The sequence below is a fragment of the Trachemys scripta genome, chromosome 2 (assembly GCF_013100865.1).
Source record: "Trachemys scripta elegans isolate TJP31775 chromosome 2, CAS_Tse_1.0, whole genome shotgun sequence".
NCBI classification, from domain to species: domain Eukaryota; kingdom Metazoa; phylum Chordata; order Testudines; family Emydidae; genus Trachemys; species Trachemys scripta.
The window spans coordinates 111060872-111080591 of NC_048299.1; the positions used below are offsets into that span (position 1 = coordinate 111060872).

The following is a 19720-nucleotide window of genomic DNA, read 5'->3' on the forward strand; positions in this document are numbered from 1 at the left end:
AAAAACTTCAAAAACAGACTCCAACGAGAGACTGCTGAGCTGGAATTGATATGCAAACTAGACACAATCAACTCAGGATTAAATAAGGACTGGGAATGGCTGAGCCATTTCAAACATTGAATCTATCTCCCCTTGTAAGTATTCTCACACTTGCTTCTTATCAAACTGTCTGTACTGAGCTACCTTGATTATCACTTCAAAAGTTTTTTTCTCTTACTTAATTGGCCTCTCAGAGTTGGTAAGACAACTCCCACCTGTTCATGCTCTCTGTATGTGTCTATATATTTCTCCTCAATATATGTTTCACTCTATATGCATCCAAAGAAGTGGGTTGTAGCCCACGAAAGCTTATGCTCTAATAAGTTAGTCTCTAAGGTGCCACAAGTACTCCTGTTTTATTCAACATCCTGTTTACTACCAGCTTGCCCCTGCTTTGTGTTGGCACTAAGAGTGAGCACAGTTCCCTTTCAAAAACGAGTTCTATTGCTATTGGTGTTATCTGTACAGACAACCAGGTTCAAGCTGCCCATCTCATCTTCTACCAAGCTACAAACCCTCCTTTCAGAAGACAGCTCCATCAGCTCCTTCCCAGTTTCAGGAGCTACTGGAATACATTAGGTTGAACTCAAAAGGTAGCTTACTCACTGTGCACAGAGCTCAGGAAATCAAGATGAACTCACCAGTACAGACCTATTCCTGACCGTCCTGAATGCAAACTTTCTTGAATTATTTCCACAGAGGTATCTTAACATGTATTTTTTTCCTTAAGTCTTCACCTGGTAATTCATTTAGCATAGACAAACTGATCAAAAATAAAAATGTAATTATTTTACACTTTGCCACTTGTAATGTATCTACCCATTAAGAGGTATTTATGTACTATCAAATACTCAACATTTGTACTGGCCCTTCAGAACCCGTAATTCCCTCTCCCAAACTGATCTACCCCTTACTACCCCTTCCTTTACTACAGGCATTAGCTACAGAACCAGCATCAGGGTAAACGAGTGGGTTTAATTGGAAAGTAGACCTCGTTGTTCTGCAAGTTAAATTCATAAATTCATAGAGTTTAAGATCAGAAGGGACCATTCTGGATGGATGATTTAGTTGGGGGTGGATGATTTAGTTGGGGTTGGCCCTGCTTTGAGCAGGGGGTTGGACTAGATGACCTCCTGAGGTCCCTTCCAACCCTGATATTCTATGATTCTATGATTCATTCAACCATGTAATCTGACCCTCAGTCCCTTAAATTTCACCCAGTTACTCCAGTATTGAGCCGAACAACTTGTGTTTGACGTAGGGCTAGTCTACACTAGAAGCTGCTATAGCGCATGTGGTGAAGACGCTCTATGCCAACAGGAGAGAGCTCTCCTGTGAGTATAATAAATCCACCTCTGCCAGAGGCGGTAGCTATGTCAGCTGGAGAAGATCTACCGATCACATAGCACTGTCCACACTGGTACTTAGGTTGGTGTAACTTGCGTTGCTAAGGTGGTGGCTTATTCACACCCCTGAGCAATGTGAGTTATGCTGAAGTAAGTGGTACTGTAGACCTGGCTGTTGGAACAATATAACTTGCTGGCTTTCGGCTGGTGGGGTCCTGTGAGCTCAGAGCACGTATACCTGGTCTAGAGAGCTGGGAAGGGTGATTCTTCTGTGTTTTAGGCTGTTTTGTTCCTTTTAATTTGCTATTTTAGAAACTGTAGTGGAATTAGTGATGCTGGGAGGTGAATTAGAATGGTCTTACGTCACTGACAACTTAAAACCAAAGCATCACCCGAGGAAGAGGTGCAGGAGTTTTTTCTTTGATTTAAAGGGAGGGTCTAGTGTGTCGATTACACAATGGAAAGCCTGGACTAAGCTGTTATGACTTTTCTCATCCTTCTGATGTACTATATTTTAGTAATTTAATAATATGATTATTTTATTTACTATTAGAAATAGTGATTTTGTCTTTAAAGATATTACCTGTCATACAGTGAAACTGTTATAGGATCACTTAGTGGTCTTTGAAAAATTAAATTCTATTCACGTGAAGTCATATCCAAATTCGAAAAAAGAAGAGGAATTTTTTTTCTTCCATTGCTCTGCTGTTTGTCAACATGGTTATTTCTAGTGATGTTGTCCCATCATTTCCCTCACTGTGATTGTACATCTTGTGCATTGTAGTGATGTATGCATGATGCTTGACAGTAAAATTCAAGTTACAGAAAATTAAGTGAAATCAGAATAAGACCAGTGTATTCATAACTTGTGACATAGCCATGGGTGTTATAAACAAAATATAGGCATAGTAACAGAATAACACAATGATCAGGATTGAGAATCCTCCAACACTATATAAGTGATGATATTACAAGCTAGAAATGTTGTTATGAGACATATTATATATAACCTTAAAAAGGAAAAATGAAGCTTTGTTTTGCTTCTTAAGCAAAAACTGCTAAGCAAAACAAAACAATAGTTTCTTCTGTCATTACAGACTCTTTTTATGTTAATTTCAATGGCATTCTTACTCAGTGAAGTTTTTCTGCAGGATACAGTTGAAGTATTTTTGAAACATCCCTCTGTGAAAGATGACTCAGACCTTGAGGGAAGAACATCCTTTATGTGGGCAGCTGGGAAAGGCAGTGATGATGTCATCAGGACTATGCTGAATTTAAAATTGGACATAGATATCAACATGGCAGATAAATATGCTGGTACAGGTAAGGCTTGCTTTACAGTAAAGAGCTATTAGATGCTTGCATTTGGTTAAAAAAACTGCTAGAAACAGTCATTAGTCATTTTATACACTTAGGTAAAATCCTACTAACATTTATGCATGGGCTTAACTTAACACATTAGCAGTCCCAGGGTCTTCAGTATGGGGAGAGACCAACCATTTTTTGTGCAGATTAGAGCAGTTCTTCTGTTTGAGAACCAATTGAGAAAAAGGAGATATTACACTATGCAAATATTAAATAAACATTAATATTAGAAGGGAGATGCTTTCTGTAGTTTTGAAGGGTAAAATAAGTAATAACTATCTAAAAACTAAAAAGTAGGGCTATCAAGCAATTAAAAAAATTAATCATGATTAATCACGCGATTAAAAAAGTTAACGTTAAACACTGCACTGTTAAACAATAATAGAATACCATTTATTTAAATAATTTTGGATATTTTCTACATTTTCAAATATATTGATTTCAGTTACAACACAGAATACAAAGTGTACACTGCTCACTTTATATTTATTTTTGATTACAAATATTTGCACTGTAAAAAACACAAGAAATAGTATGTTTCAGTTCATCTAATACAAGTACTGTAGAGAAATCTCTTTATCATGAAAGTTAAACTTACAAGTGTAGAATTATGTACAAAAAATAACTGCATTCAAAAATAAAACAATGTAAAACTTTAGATCCTATAACTCCTCTCAGTGCTACTTCTTCTTCAGCTAATTGCTCAGACAAACAAGTTTGTTTACGTTTGCAGGAGATAATGCTGCCCGCTTCTTGTTTACAATATCACCTGAAAGTGAGAACAGGCATTCGCATAGCACTGTTGTAGCCAGCGTCGCAAGATATTTATGTGCCGGATGCACTAAAGATTCATATGTCCCTTCTTGCTTCAACCACTGTTCCAGAGGACATGTGTACATCCTGATAACAGGTTTTGCTCAGTAACCATCCAAAGCAGTGCAGACTGGTGCATGTTCATTTTCATCATCTGAGTCAGATGCCACCAGCAGAAAGGTTGATTTTCTTTTTTGGTGTTTCGGGTTCTGTAGTTTCTGCATCAGAGTGTTGCTCTTTTAAGACTCCTGAAAGCATGCTCCACACCTCGTCCCTCTCAGATTTTGGAAGGCTCTTCAGATTCTAAAACCTTGGGTTGAGTGGTGTAGCTATCTTTAGAAATCTCACATTAGTACCTTCTTTGTGTTTTGTCAAATCTGCTGTGAAAGTGTTCTTAAAAAGAACAACACGTGCCTGGTCATCATCCGAGACTGCTATATCATGAAATATATGGCAAAATGCGGGAAAAACAGAGTAGGAGACATACAATTCTTCCCCAAGAAGTTCAGTCACAAATTTAATTAATGCATTATTTTTTTAACAAGCATCATCAGCATGGAAGCATGTCCTCTGGAATGGTGGCCGAAGCATGAAGGGGCATACGAATGTTTAGCATAACTAGTATGTAAATACCTTGCAATGCTGGCTACAAAAGTGCCATGCGAACGCCTGTTCTCACTTTCAGGTGACATTGTAAATAAAAAACGGGCAGCTTTATCTCCTGTAAATTTAAACAAGCTTGTTTGTCTTAGTGATTGGCTGAACAAGAAGTAGGAATGAATGGACTTGAAGGCTCTAAAGTTTTACGTTGTTTTGTTTTTGAGACCAGTTATGTAAGAAAAAAAATCTACATTTGTAAGTTGCTCTTTCACACCAAAGAGATTGCACTGCAGTACTTGTGTTGTAATTGAAATCAATATATTTAAAAATGTAGAAAAACATCCAAAAATATTTAATACATTTCAATTGGTATTCTATTATTTAACAGTGCAATTAAAACTGTGATTAATTGTGATTAATTTTTTTAATTGCAATTAAGTTTTTGAGTTAATCACGTGAGTTAACTGCAATTAATTGACAACCCTACTAAAAATTGAGACATTTCAGCTTGAATATAAATAAACATTTCTCAATAGCTGAAGAAAACTTGTAGGTAATATAATAAGCTACCCAGTGAAGTAGTTGAGTCATCAGCATGAAAACCATCAATAGGATACATATCATATTAGTAGGATTAATGTACTAAAACTGTGCCAACGCAAGAGGTTAAATGTGGTAACCCAACAGGTCTTTTACATCCTATTATCTAGACAATGCAAAAAGCTTAATGAAAGTAGCACAGTGGTTCAGAATTAAAACACACAAAAGTCATGAAGTTCAAGGTTATGGTTCTCATAGTAACTGAATTCAATCTCATTTAATAGAAAAAGTCATACAATTTTGTAATAATAATATGCTGCTATTATATTTATACAGCACCTTTCATCTCAAAGGATTCCAAGGTGCTTTACAAACTATCCACACATACACACAGATGTACCAGTGACATTTAGGAGATAGGGGGGTGGCAACCAGTCAGACAATCTGTGCATAGCACAATATGAGGGGAGAGGAATTTTGGACCTGGACGTTGTGGCAGATTGCTCCTCTTAAGCAGAGTACTATGATATTTTTAATACTCATGCTGAACTGACAGAACTTTGTTATTTAAAGGTGGCTTGGTAAGGAGGAAAATGGGTTTATGTCTGAAAACTTTTTGTTGGAGGAGGGGTTTGGTTATGATTTTTTGGTTGATTGGCTTTCAGGGTTTGTTCTGATTATTTTTCCCTCATCTCATCTATTATTGTTGTTGGAAGGACTTCTTGGACGATTTAGAGGTGTATATTAGAATGTTCTTTTAGTTATCGTGTGGGGAATTGAATTCCCAAGAGAGCTTTTTTCCCTGGTATTTACATTGGATAAATGTTAACAGAGTGTTTGAGTAAAAATATTTCTTTCCTTCTTGGTTGATCACATTCCATTTCCTTAATACTTCACCAGTCAATATGTAGAGTCAGAATTGAGAACTGAATTTTGCAGAAAACCTCTTTTTAAAAACCTTTCAGGGCTTGTCTTCACTGCAGAGTTAATTCAAGTTATAACTTGAATATTTCCCCTATCTTGAGTCCTATCCACACACAGAGACCCTTAACTTGAGTTGGAGGGTCCATCAGTGGATGTAAGCTAAAGCTTGAAATCGCTCATCAGCTGCTAGCACAATTTCTCTGTGCTATTAATATAGTCACTGTGCAGTAATCCAACCACTCTGTGTAGCTCGAGTGTTATTTCATAACATGACCATTCTCAGCCAAGCTAACTCGAGAATAGTTAATTTAAGGGTAGGTCACTGCAGAATTAGCTCAAGTTAACTCAAGTTAATTAATGGGAGCTGCGGGAAGCGGTGGCCCGGCCGGCGCCGCTTCCTGCAGCTCCCATTGGCTGGGAACAGTGAACCGCGGCCACTGGGAACTGCGAGCAGCTGTACCTGCGGACGCTCAGGTAAACAAAGCATCTCGCGGTCCTTTCTGTCTCATATAGCACATTGCAGTAATGTGTGACCATTTTCTAACCTTCATGTTTTGGTGAGGAATTTTTAATCCAAAAAAATGAATGCAAAAAAAAGAAAGCTCCCCAAAACAACCCATTAATGCAAAGCTACAATTGAGTTGCACACGTTAAAAGTCAAGAAGTGCAAAATTATGCCACTGTTGCCTCCTTGTCTCCAAGCAATCTGAACTTGGCCATATTGAATTTATATGTTTTAGCATAAGAATTTCCATATTCAGTTCATCTGGCCTCCAGTTAACAGAAGATCACTCAAATACACCACCCTGAAATCACTCCCTTATCCCAGACTTATCTTTTTAGAAGGCTTTGTATGTTTCCCATGGTTTTGGGGAAACTAAGATTGAAAATAGTGCACAAGCCTAAAGGGACTGGGATACAGTTGCTGTGGGGACCACAAGTTTGAATTTCCTGACTTTTGTGCTTGTGTTGGGTAAAGCTCAGCTGTACCATCGCATTAATGTAGTTTTTTTGCATTTACTTATAAAGAACAAAATCTCCATTCAGGACAAAGCTTTGATAGAACATCAAGATGTTTCTTATTGTGCAGGAAAATGACACCAAGGAAAAGGAATTTCACTGTTCTCAGGGATCAGCGCTGCAAGAACATTGCAGGGGCAGCTTTATAGCTCTGCCGTCACTGACTGTGTACAATCATGAGGGATCTGACTGTCGGTGGAACAAAGGTTCTATTGTGACCAGCTGGCTGAAGAATCTCTTCAGTCACCGTGACTCCATCAGAGAAAATTTTGCTTACAAGAAAATATTGAGCACAGAGTGGGAAACAAGATGCCTGCGTCAGAATGAGTGATGGAGGGGAAGAACCAGGCCAAGCTGACACAGCAGCTCTTTTTCTATTGTATTATTGCATACACTCCATCTGTTATCTGATTGAGTAGCTTATTGCCTTCAGTTTCATAAGGAGTGCAATACAGAACACAAAGTCTAGAGTTTATTGTGAGGTCAGAACATGTAATCAACACCCGTCCAAATCTGCTAAGCAGCAGGGACCTACTTCATTCTTGTCAAATTTCCATGTATATCCAGCCAGCCACCCAAATTGCTAGTGGAGCTTTCAGTGATTTTGGCTTCCTTTCGCTAAACTGAAGCTTCTGTACATAATTAATGATTTTCCCCCATGATAGCCCCAACAATTAAGCATTAGTGTATTTTTAAAAATTGACTGTATAGTGTAAATGTTCTGTGGAAAAATTTGCACCACTGTTACGATGCACATATGATTTCAGTTATTAAGGCTAGACACTTTAGGGTTTGTTTTACTTACCGTGTATATACTCTGTGAAGTAGATTGCAGCTTTTAGAACTACAGCTGCGTAAGTGGGTGTACAGGGGCACTGTATCAGCATTCGTTCACATAGGCACTCAGCCTTCACTAGCATTCAAGGAATGTGAGGTATAGGATTCTAGCTACTCCTTGCACAGGAGCACAAAGGGTGGATAAGGACTCCGTTTCCTCCACCTCCTACCCCTGACACACAAGCTCAGGAATGATCATTGTCTGGCACTATGTATATTGAACCTGAGAAAATTAGAGACACCTGGATATTTTTTAAAGCACTTAGTTTTACTCTCTGAACAAATGAAATTTTAAATAAGTACAGCTCACGTAATGATCGAAAGATCATTTGTAAAGGTAGCATTTGGTTTAATCTACTGTAACTGGCACTTATAAATGTGCATATTTATATATTCATTCTAAATTACTCAGAATTTGTGTCATCAGAAAAGTAATTTGTAGGAAAAAGATGTACTAAAAGTATACTTTTGAGACTGATTTTCTTCATGATTCAACTTACTGTTTGGATTGTTTAGAATCATAGAACCATAAGGTTAGAAGGGACCGCAAGGGTCATCTAGTCTAACCTTCTGCCAAGATGCAGGATTTGTAGCGTTTAAACCATCCAAGACAGATGGTGATCCAGCCTCTTTTTGAAAACCTCCAGTGAAGGAGCTTCCATGACTTCCCTAGGCAGTTTGTTCCATTCTCCTACTGTTCTTACAGTTAGGGGGTTTTTAATATATATTTACCACTCCATAGCACGTAAAATCAATATTTCAAGCAAATCTCCAAAACATTTGCCCTCCATTTCAACAAATCTGGTGAAATCTCTTCACTCTTTGTGGCTTGATTTTCCATGAAGAAGCATCTGGGTTAGCTGAACTTGTATTTTGACAAATTCAAGTCCAGTTGATAGCTCCAGTGGGATGAGGTTATGGATGATAGTAACATCATTTGAAACCAAGCAACATCTTACTATCCTCCTGCCGTCTCAGGCCCGGCTGAAGGATTTGTGCTGTGATATCTGGGCTGAGCCAGAGTGAGGTGGAGGGTGCATAGATTCAGGGGTAAGAAAACAAAGTGGAAATGTGAAAGGAGAGGAGTCTGCAGAACCTATCCCATGTGACTTTCATGCAGAAGGATTTCCTTGGTTCTGGGGCAAGTGGGAACATCCCATCGAGACTGAATCTCCCCCCTGATTCCCAAGCCCTTCACTGGTCCCTTTTGCTGCCTGCTGTACCCCATAGAAGAAGGGAATGTATGGCCTTTTATTAGCTATGCATTGTCCTAAATGAAAATCTTTGTTAAGAAAGGGTTAGACTCTAGCTTACACCCGTGTGTGAAATGGGGGCAGGATATAAAGGAGATTCACACCCTAGCATGACCTATGTAAGGGCAGGCAAAACTGCAGTCCCTGCAATCAAAGGAGCACAGGAACTACTCCCAAATTACCCCCCCGGAGGGAAGGAGCAGAGAGCCATGAATCTGGTCTGTCACATGATTGGCTGGCGAGGAGTATGCTGCATCTCTTTAAGGAAGCAATTTGGTTGCTCCACCTGCCACTGAGGCAAAATTCATCTTGTTTGCACTGCTCTTGCTCTCTCCTAACATGGAATTGTGCCAAAATGGCATGATCTAGCAAAAGAGTTACGTATGAAAATGAGTTTCAACAGAGCCCCAAAAAACAACACTACATTTACTTTACAAATATCTACAGTGTTAACAAACATTAGGAAATCCAGATATTCCCTTACTGCCATATAAAGAAGCCATCCTTTGTCACTTACTATCACCCTGCTTGACTCCCACTACTCACCCAGTTTTCACTTTCCCCATAAAATTTGCAAAACTACATGCAATGGTCAGAAAAAAGAAAATACTGGAACGGGAGGGAAGCAGCTGCTTTCAGCTGCCTGCGCCTTTCTATACCGTAAGAATTTTCACTATACTTCTAATACAGTATTTACTGTTACGGGAGCCAGTTTCTGCACTTTCCACTCTGTTTTCCTCAGAACAGAGATCCAGTGGCAGCACATCTCCAAGATCTTTTGCAGAAAAACATATCTCTCATGTTAGTGTGACATGAGACCATTTTATTTGATGTCTGAAAGAAAATCTAGTATTTAGCAGGAAAATCTCAGAGAAATAAATTAGGGTTTTGTTTCTTTTTGTTGCAGTAGCAATAGGCAGTGTTATCTGTAGTGGGGTGACTCAGTAATAGGAGTAGTAAAAAAAGGAGGCAGTAGCATCATAGTGTACAGCAGGAAGAGGCTACTGTCCTTCTATCAATTCAGTATAAATCAGTCGAACTTCTGGTGAGGTTTGAATTTGTGTTTGCATTAGTAAAGAATGTGTAACAAAGCTGCCACCTTTTTATATCATGTATTTTGTTGTGTTGTTTGCGTGGCAAGGGAGAAGTAGTGATTGCCTGTCACTTGTTATATTTTGAGCTGTTCACAGTTTTATGATAGAATGGCAGTTCTCTCTACCAAGTACGGTGACCAGACAGTGACCAGACAGCAAGTGAGAAAAATCGGGGGGGGGGGGGGGGAATAGGAGCCTATATAAGAAAAAGACCTAAAAATCGGGACTGTCCCTATAAAATCAGGACAGCTGGTCACACTACTACCAAAATTATTGAAATGAATCATTATTTTTGACAGTTCTAATTGTCATTGTCTAATTTCTAACTCTTCTTTCAGCATTACATGCTGCTGCCCTTTCTGGCCATGTCAGCACTGTGAAATTACTCTTAGAACATAATGCACAGGTAGATGCAACGGATGTAATGAAGCACACTCCACTTTTCCGAGCCTGTGAAATGGGACACAAAGAAGTGATACAGACACTCATTAAAGGTCAGCTGTCACAAATTTACAAATCCATTCACAGAGTTAAAATGCTGTTGTAGGTAGGTTGTAAAATAAATGACATTGCTGGACAAAACAAAGAGCCCAAAATTAGTCCAGTAGGGAAAGATTTATGTATAGTACATTTCATTGTCTCTACCCACTGTCCCCACAGGTCTCTTCCAGTACCCTTTAATCTCCTAAAATCTCACATAGTATTTTTTTCTCTTTCCTATAAATGAGATCAATTTAAATTTTGTTTACCAATGGTGAGAATGGTTGAATAGCCATCTTTGAACATGTAAATGGCCTACCTTTTCAAATACAGCTTTTCTTCAACTTTTTTGATATAATCACTTGAATGTGTTTTTCCTGTAACTTTTTATTATAAACAAAGTTTTATTTTGTAGACAATTTTAGAAATAATAGAAACCATAAAAGAAAATAGTTATATTACACAGATATAGTCGTATCATCTTAGCTGCCAGCATTTATAGAAGCATCACATTTGGTCTACACTCATATTTTCTCTTTGGCTTTTGTGGAAGCAATGAGTTGGTATGAATCATTATAGTTGTATTATTATACGGACAGTTATTGTTTTGGTTTGGTTAGAGCCAATGATTGTTATATTTTGTGGCTTTTTTGTGGTTTTTGTACTGTATTTTTAACTGTTGTAAGAGCATCTTGGGGAAACTAAACTAAATAAATGAATATGATTTGGGTAAAATAATTTTACATGCTTGAGTAAAGAAAAAGGAAATAACTGCAAAAGCCCATAATAATATGGTGAGGCTAGCGGTAAAATTTTGAAAAGCATCTCAGTTCCATTTTCAAACATGACTTAGGCACTTAGAAGCCTATATCTCATTTAAAGTCAAAAGGACTGAAGCGCCTAAGGGCAAGATTTTCAAAGGTATTTGGGCACCTAAAGTTATAGATGGGCACCTAATGTGATTTTCAAAAGCACCTGAGCAAGTTGGATGCCTAGCTCCCATTGAAACTCCTAAGTGCCAAGTCACTTTTGAAAATTGGACTTGGGCTTTTAAGTCACTTAGGCGATTTTGAAAATGTTACCCCATGGTCTTTTGTTTATCAGAAGTGTTCCAAGATGACACGGGCTTAATCTCCCCTTTCTCTGATGTGCAAAAATATTTTGGTGTTTTTATTGCTGATGTTCAAATATTGTTTTGCTATTACAGGGGGAGCAAGAGTAGATTTGGTTGATCAAGATGGCCATTCTCCCCTTCACTGGGCAGCTCTGGGTGGAAATGCTGATGTATGTCAAATTTTGATAGAAAATAAAATCAACCCAAATGTGCAGGATTATGCAGGTAGAACTCCCTTGCAGTGTGCTGCATATGGAGGCTATATTAACTGCATGGTCGTATTACTGGAAAACAACGCAAATCCAAATATTCAAGATAAAGAGGTATGTTGTTCTTCACTGTGTCATTTAAGTTAATGTCAGACCAAGCATAAGTTGAAAGTATATTCTCCTTCCTGCATATCCTTCTCTTTCTGCAGCACGGTGGCATTAATCCTTGCTTTTCACACCAGTGGTACGATGAATCAGGGTTCACTGCTATTGTAGGGGAAGGAAAAGCAGCCCTAAGACTATTTTCCTTTCATGTTTCACTTTTTTAGGGCTTGATCAAAGATTATTATTTTAATATACACCATAAACTGAAGATGCACATTTCCATATTGTCCTTTGGCTTTTCCATATAAAGCTAACATCTTACAATTATCCTTTTTAAAAACTCCTTATTCTTTATTTGTTGTTTTCTTATTTAAATACTTAACAAGGGACTGTAATTTTATAATCCACACCATGTCTTCCTAGCATGTGTTAGTGAGGATAGAGCAAGTGAGGTGCAACAAACTTGCTGAAAGAACTGCAGCAATTATTTGTTTGTGTCTAGCCCTTAAGGGCGAAGAAGAACATTGCAGTTTGCTTGTATATTCCTTTGCTCCCTCCCTTAGGCACTAAGTGAAACTTGGTGCCAAAACAGATTTTGTATTCTAGGACAAATTCTCTGTTGCTGTAAATTGGCACAACTCCACTGGAATCAATAGAACTGCACCAGTTTACACCAGTAGCTAACTTGCCCCAATATGTTAACCTTTTACCTCACTGCATGAGGCATACTTTTCTGTGCCACAGTCAGTTTAATGACACTTGCTACAGAGCTTTCATATCTGGAAATTCTACTTACAGTGGTCTGAAATTTGGAGCTGCAATGTTCAACTGCACTGACAGCCAAGGATGAGGTCAAAGTATTACCTGAAGGCCAGATCCTTGGCCATGACTTCAGTTGATTTCTGCTACATCAGTAGTTCAAAGCAGCCAGAAAGTTGCCCTAAAAGGTCAGCTGAGGATTCTCCTGACATGGGATAACCCTTGTGAGATTTAGAACTGGCATGGAAAGCTCTGTGCCACCTGCCCCCAATTCATTTTATGCAGGTGGAATGTTGGGGTGTCTGCCAAAGTGCGGCAGAGTGCACAGTGCTCCATCTGATCCATGGCCCTACAAGACTACATCCACTGGCATCATTTATATTGGTCCTTAGGCCAGTCTAAATTACAGAGGGCTGTTTTGGCCCCAGTTGGCCCACGATTTCAGGAACAGAAAGGAGACTTAGAGACAGATTTCCTTCTGCTAACTTCACAGAGTATAAATTCTGCACAGCTGCAAATTTGGCCCTGATCTATTTTTAAAAATCTTTTCAGTGATTTTTGCTTTTAAACTCTTTATTTCTTTTTTTTTAATGGACAAGATGTATTTTGGAACCACTTGTTTGGTCATAATGTCCATTTGAGCCCTGAATGACACCATATGCTATTTTTCTTTTGGCAATACAAAGTTAGCAGCTAATAAACCTTTTACTTCATATATGTTTGGTTTATAGGGAAGGACTGCTTTACATTGGCTGTGTAACAATGGCTACCTTGATGCTATAAAGTTGCTGCTGGGTTTTGATGCTTTCCCTAATCACATGGAGAACAATGAAGAGAGGTACAGTTTATTAAACATATTATTTTCTAATTTAGCAAACCTACTCTGGTTTGTCTGTCACATATTGAAATATTGAGAATATGTCTGAGAAACATGAGCTTGAACATGTCTAAAAACACTGGTGTAATCTCAGGACTGGAGAGTAGTTAAATTGTGCAATTGAAGAGACTATTTTTCAAATAAGACTGTTCAAACCTTTCTCTTAAATTTCTATTGTACTTTTCAGCCTTGATCCTGCAGAAGACTTCTGTGTATTTTACCCTCTGTGAGTAATCTCATTGAAGGCAATGAGGCTACTCTTAGTGTGTAAACTTAGACATGTGTGTAATTCTTTCAGGATTGGTGCTTCGCACAATAACAGTGAAATGAACAGAAATACAGTGAATTAAAGTAAATTTACTTAAATTTTATTTGCCCTATTCACCTTATTAGAGTTAGGAAATGAGTCTTTCTATTCCACCTCAACCCTATATTCTTCTGTTCGGTACAACCTTATTTCAAAAACTCCAAAATACACTTTCTGTAATTAAATTCTGCTTTCTTTTTTCTTATACTGTGTCACTAAAAGATGACAGAGCTGTTCGTTTTCACAAAGCTACTAACAGATGTCTATAAAGGGCCCAATCCTGCTCCTGTTGAAGTGAACTGGAGTTTTGCTGTTCAGTTCAGTGAGGGCATGATCTGGTGAAAAGAGAAAAGTAAAATTGTATTTTAAAAATAGTTATTGCAGATTACCTGGTGGTGATCTGTATTCTGATGATCCAACTAAAAATAAATCCCTCTATAATCATAGGGAGACTATAAATTTGCATCTGTTTTCTTTGTCTCTGACTGACATATAAATAATAGTTTTTGATTTAAAAATCTTGGGTTGTGATAGTTTAAATTGATCACATGACTGCAGGTAATCAGCACTACTACATATTTTGGTACCTCTTTTCAAGAAGACAGCTTCATCATGATCATAAACAAAATTATCGATGGACATGCTAAATAAATATGAGTACATCAACATTTCAAAAATCACTAGAATGATTTAAAATCCCATGTACATTATTGCTGCAGGGTTTTGTCTTCCATCCCGTCTCCCTTGGTTTTTTTTTTTAATTGCCTTGCTTACCCCTATCATTTGTTTTTGTTGCCTACTCTGACCATCCAGACCTCTCTTCCTGTCCTGCAGAGCAATTTATTGTCAGTTTTCTAGTGAAAACCACAGTAGAAAGCATTAAGCAGTTCCCAGTTGTGTTCCTCTAATGCTGTCTATAGTGGCTTTCAATAAATAATGAAAATAAACAGCTGTATTTTAATTAATTTTAATGTATACTATTAAAAACAGATATTCTATTAGAGAACTGGAGGATGAACAGCCTTCTACCTGTCTTAAAGAATGCTGCTAATGGTGCTTGAAGAACTTCAGGTTAAAGATTTTTACCCTGGTATTCCGATAATCACTTCATTAGCATCTAGGAAAGCCCTCTGTTCCCCTCCTGGCATCACTGTGTTTGTATGTGTGATCCTTAGATCCCACATTCAGATAGGCTCTTGCTTATAATTGCATTATCTAATCTAAATGCACCTGCACGTCTCTATTTCCTTTTCTTTGATTGTTTCTTTTACTGTTTTAAAAGACAAGGAAAATAAATTTAAAAATACTATATTAATATAGAATTACAGTTAAGAACATAAATGCACTAATCTCAGGAAGCTGAAGAATTAAGGCTGCAACAACATTCCAGAAACTCAGCCACAGTGCACATACTGTACATAGTAAGCCATACATTTAGGAGCATAAGCAGTAGTCTTCTAAATATGAGTGCCATTCTTGTTATAGGAACCTTAACTTTTGAATTTCCAGAATTTTGTGTATTTAAATATTCAACCTTAATATTGCACCGATAGTGATGCTACATTTGCATTTGTCAAATAGTGTGTCATATGTCTAAACTCAGTCATAATTGGGAATGAGTGAACCTTAAAAGGTGCAGAGTTCTAGTTTGATTTTGATAGATTGACATTCAAATATACACACTTGCACATGTTAACGCATGGTGCCCCTATGATGGGGAGGCATCCATTTGCTCTTTTCTAATAGCACTCTCAAGGGAGGTTTAGCAGCTTCCGACCTTTGCACAAATTGTGAAACCATACCACTTGGCTTAAAGAGTTAATATTCATAGCTCCAAAATATAAATATTTGCAACTTTAATACAAGTCTAAATCTAACTACCAGTCTTCTGAAACTCGGTCCTAAATATCTCACTGAGGATAAATTAATAAAACAAATTGGTGTTTCTAGACCAAACTGTTTTTGAAATATGATGATCCTAAAAAACTCTTTAAGAATGCATTTTTAAAATAACATCAAATTGTCACAGAACGTTATTTTCTGCCAAGAGACGGGACATTTCAGGAGCAAAGAAGGCTTTTGAGAAAGGTAAATGGGAGACAAGAGAGTCAAAATGAGCTCAGTGATTTTTTTATAAATGTAATAGTGGCTCCTTCTTCAAGAGCTGGTCCCCATGTGTATTCCACACAAGGGAACAAGTGCACACCATGCTCCTGAGATCGGAGATTTTTGGCATGCAGTGTCCCTTGTGCAGTTACCCTCCTCAGACTCGGAACTGAGGACATAAGGGGCATTGTGAATTGACATCTCTCCAGTTCCTCTCTTACTGCCAGTCAGAAGGATCCGAAGCAAAGGGGAAGGAGTGGGGCTAGTGGAATACAGATAGGGACCACATATCTCAAAGAATCTCCAGTTACAGGTAAGTAACCTCTGTTGACACTCATGCTTTAGGAACCTAAAAATATGCTTTAATATCTTTTTGTATCTGTTAATTAAAAATTTTCAAAACAGCAGGTAAACTTTTAAAATTGATTTTTCTCAAGTGAGCTCCTTTCAGTAGTATCTGTCCAAGAATTATTTCAAATCTTTCTGTCTCATTTAATGTTTTATCAGCAACACACCTTGACCTACAAATCTCCATGCTCTGTCATTGCCTTTTATTCCTATTGACATTTCAGTTCAGACACTCTAATCTTCCCATCAAACCATCACCATATGGCAAGTCCAATTGTGCTGTCTGTCTGTTCTTCCTGTCTTTATCTGCATTGCATCCTTGCTGGTTACCATCAAAAAGAGCCTTAATTTTTACTACCTCATACATTGATACTAACTGTTTAACTTGATATATTGTATAAGCATCATTTTTATACTGTTGCCACTAATATTCAGTTAATAAATGTATTTTCCTAGCCTGGACACTTCAATACAAGTGGGGGTTCTGTGTAAATTTTGCTGCCCTTTACTGCTTGTGTGAATTTGGGCTAAAATTTTCAAAAGTGCCTAAGGGTGTGTCTACGCTGCAATAAAACACCTGCAGCTGGCCAGGGTCAGCTGACTCAGGCTCTCAGGGCTCAGTCTGCCGGGCTGTGAGGGGGAAGGGTCAAGAGCCTGGACTCCAGCCTGAGCCCAAACATCTACACTGCAGTTGTATAGCCTCACAGCCTGAGCCCTACGCTCCTGAGTCAGCTGACCTGGGTCAACTGTGGGTGGTGGTGTAGTGTAGACATACCCTAACTGACTTTGCCTAGGTCCCGTTGAAAACCAGTGCCACTTGGGCCGGTAAGTGGCTTTTGAAAATTGGACTTAGTCTCCTAAGTCTTTTTGTAAAAAATTTACCCTTAATGCCCCTGAAAGTGTGGAAGTAATACCACGTGCTATAGTTGGTCATAATATTGTCAATCTTTCTGTAACACATCTCTGCCAAGGCACTTAAACCTGTCCTGCAAAATCACTGCTATTTCTGTTTTGGCCTCTCTTTGTCAAAGCTGTAAACCTTGTTAATTGTGTAATTACAGTATTTATGTGGTATTCTTATGTGGATAAAGATTCACTAGCTAGAGGGTAAAATGGGACTACCAAGCTCATTTTTGCTTATGATCTAAACCAGAATTTAAAATCAAGTCTCCAAAAGAGAAATACTTGTGCAAATAACCCAGAATGCCACCTAATCTTAACACCATGGGCATTTTTCACTTACACATTTAATTTAGGAACACTGTGCATCTCCCAGAGGACATATTTGTAAATGAGCCTCAAGGAACAACTAAGTCTTAATTGCTTGCTCAAATCTTCTTTTTAAAGAAACATGTTAAGGTACGGAATCTGTCAGATACTCAGAATTTGGAAACGTGGTTCTCTGAAAAAGGTGTTAAATACTTTCCTTAGCGGAGGTTTCCTCATTAGTGGATCTTCCATCTCATTTTTTAAACCAAAAATATACATTGTGACTGGCAATCTAATCTATCGTAACACTTGTATGTTTTCTGTCTTTAGATACACGCCACTTGATTATGCTTTGCTTGGAGAACACCATGAGGTGATTCAGTTTATGTTAGAACATGGTGCTCTGTCTATAGCTGCCATACAGGACATTGCTGCCTTCAAAATCCAAGCTGTCTACAAAGGATATAAGGTTCGAAAGGCTTTCCAAGACAGAAAAAATCTTCTAATGAAGCATGAACAGCTGAGAAAAGATGCTGCTGCCAAGTAAGTCTGACACATGGAGAGTGCAAAAATGAAGCTATTAAAAATGAAATTGTTGAAGACAATAATAGTTTACAGATGAATTGCTCTATATTTTTTTACATCTTTTTAGAAATATTGTCTTTGTTCCCTTAAAGGACAATCTAGTATTCTACCAGATGATATATAGATAGGTATATTACATAATACATTTATGTTTGGAGGGTTTTTTTTTTTTTAAATAATCAAATACTTCTTGAAGCTTTATCATTTCTGTGGTGATGGATAACTCTAAGCCTGTGTCATGCAGGATACTATCCTCCCTCCCTCTGAGAATCATTCTTCCTCTGATGAGTTGCCCCCCTTATCTCTGTTTCTCAGGGGTTGGGAAGTGAAGAGAGACTTCCCACCCAATCAATTTCTAAACACTTGCCTGTGCCAGTCCTGCTCTATATTAACCCTGTTAGCTGGTTTTTCAGTACTTCTCTTTTTAAAAAGAGAAAAGAGTTTCCTGTAGTGGTGGTGTAGCTGTGTCCGTTCCAGGATATTAGAGAGACAAGGTGGGTGAAGTAATATCTTCTATTGGACCAACTTCTGTTGGTGAGAGAGACAAGCTTTTGAGCTATATAGAGCTTTTCTTCAGACCTCTCTCAAAAACAGAAGTTGGTCCAATAAAAGATATTACCTCACCCACCTTGTCTCTCTAAAGGAGTTACCTAACAGGAGTACAGTGAACAAAAGACTATAGGAATGAAGGATAGAAACAAAGGGGAAGTTGAGAGTGAGCAAAAGTGTATGTGGGCAAAAAGTGAGTGAGCAGCGGAGCAAGAAGTGAAGGAAATACAGGATGGTAGAAGGAGAAGAAGCTATTAAATATGGAACTTAAATAGTTTTTCACATGGATAAAACGAGTTCACCAGTTACAGAACAGCAAATGAAACTTTTTAAATTATCTTCCTGTCAAGGGCAGCATAAAATGATTTTTGCCGTCCCCTATTTTTTAATCTTAGATTGTTAAAGCCACAGTAAATACCAAGTCATAGCAGAAGTGCAAGGCTAAATGAAGTATTCTAATAGCCAAGTAACAAGGTAAATTAAAAGAGAACAGAAACCGATCAGATAAACAATGCTCATGTTCCCTCCAAACATCTGCAGTTTATCTGACATCCACATCCTATCTAATCTATATAGGATGTTTCTATATCACCCATTACTGTAGTAGCTGTTTTACATCTGTGTATGGTAGGTGTTCCTAGTGAATGTCTTCATAGGGGATTTTGCCTTTTACCTTTCCCAGATACTAAGAAGCTTTATTTGTTTGTTTTTTCCTCTTGACTTGGTTATGCTGGGAAAGCTTTAACAAATAGGTGATTCTTCTAGGGTTCTCTCTGACTTCCTCCAGTAGCTTGTTCCACATCCCACTTCCACAGGCTTTGAATCCACAATTCAACTGCTATGTTATAAGTGTTGAATTTTGCAATATGAATGCGTGATTTATTTTTTTAATGTGGAGTCTCTTACTAGTATTTAAAGAGAATATGGTTTAGGTGTTTCAAAATAAACATTGGGTAGGTATGAAATTAATTTTGTCGTCTATTTTATGAAGCTTTGCAACCTGCTCTAAAATGAAAACAAGCAGAATTTCATAACTTTCTCATAATCTGTGATCACCCATCACAGTGAAACTCACAAAACTGCACCAAGTGAAAAGTCAGATTCTTTACAGTTTGCTTTAAATATGATTTCTTCCCCCGCCCCAATAATTCTGACTTAAAGTTACACGCTTTATGTAAAATCCAAGAACTAGACAAAATATTGCAGAGTACAAAGTTGTTAATTAAACATCAGTAGACATT

At 37.9% G+C, this 19720-nt stretch overlaps 1 protein-coding gene across 6 annotated transcripts in view; it reads left to right on the plus strand.

Annotated features, from left to right (window-relative positions):
* Positions 1–19720, plus strand: part of INVS (inversin) — a 200335-nt gene that overhangs the window by 136830 nt on the left and 43785 nt on the right. For all 6 annotated transcript variants that reach the window (XM_034761409.1, XM_034761411.1, XM_034761414.1 and 3 more), the window contains 5 exons: positions 2537–2708; positions 10170–10325; positions 11519–11748; positions 13230–13336; positions 17676–17888. In XM_034761409.1, the coding sequence (XP_034617300.1) occupies positions 2537–2708; positions 10170–10325; positions 11519–11748; positions 13230–13336; positions 17676–17888 (878 nt within the window). The remainder of the gene's footprint in view (positions 1–2536; positions 2709–10169; positions 10326–11518; positions 11749–13229; positions 13337–17675; positions 17889–19720) is intronic.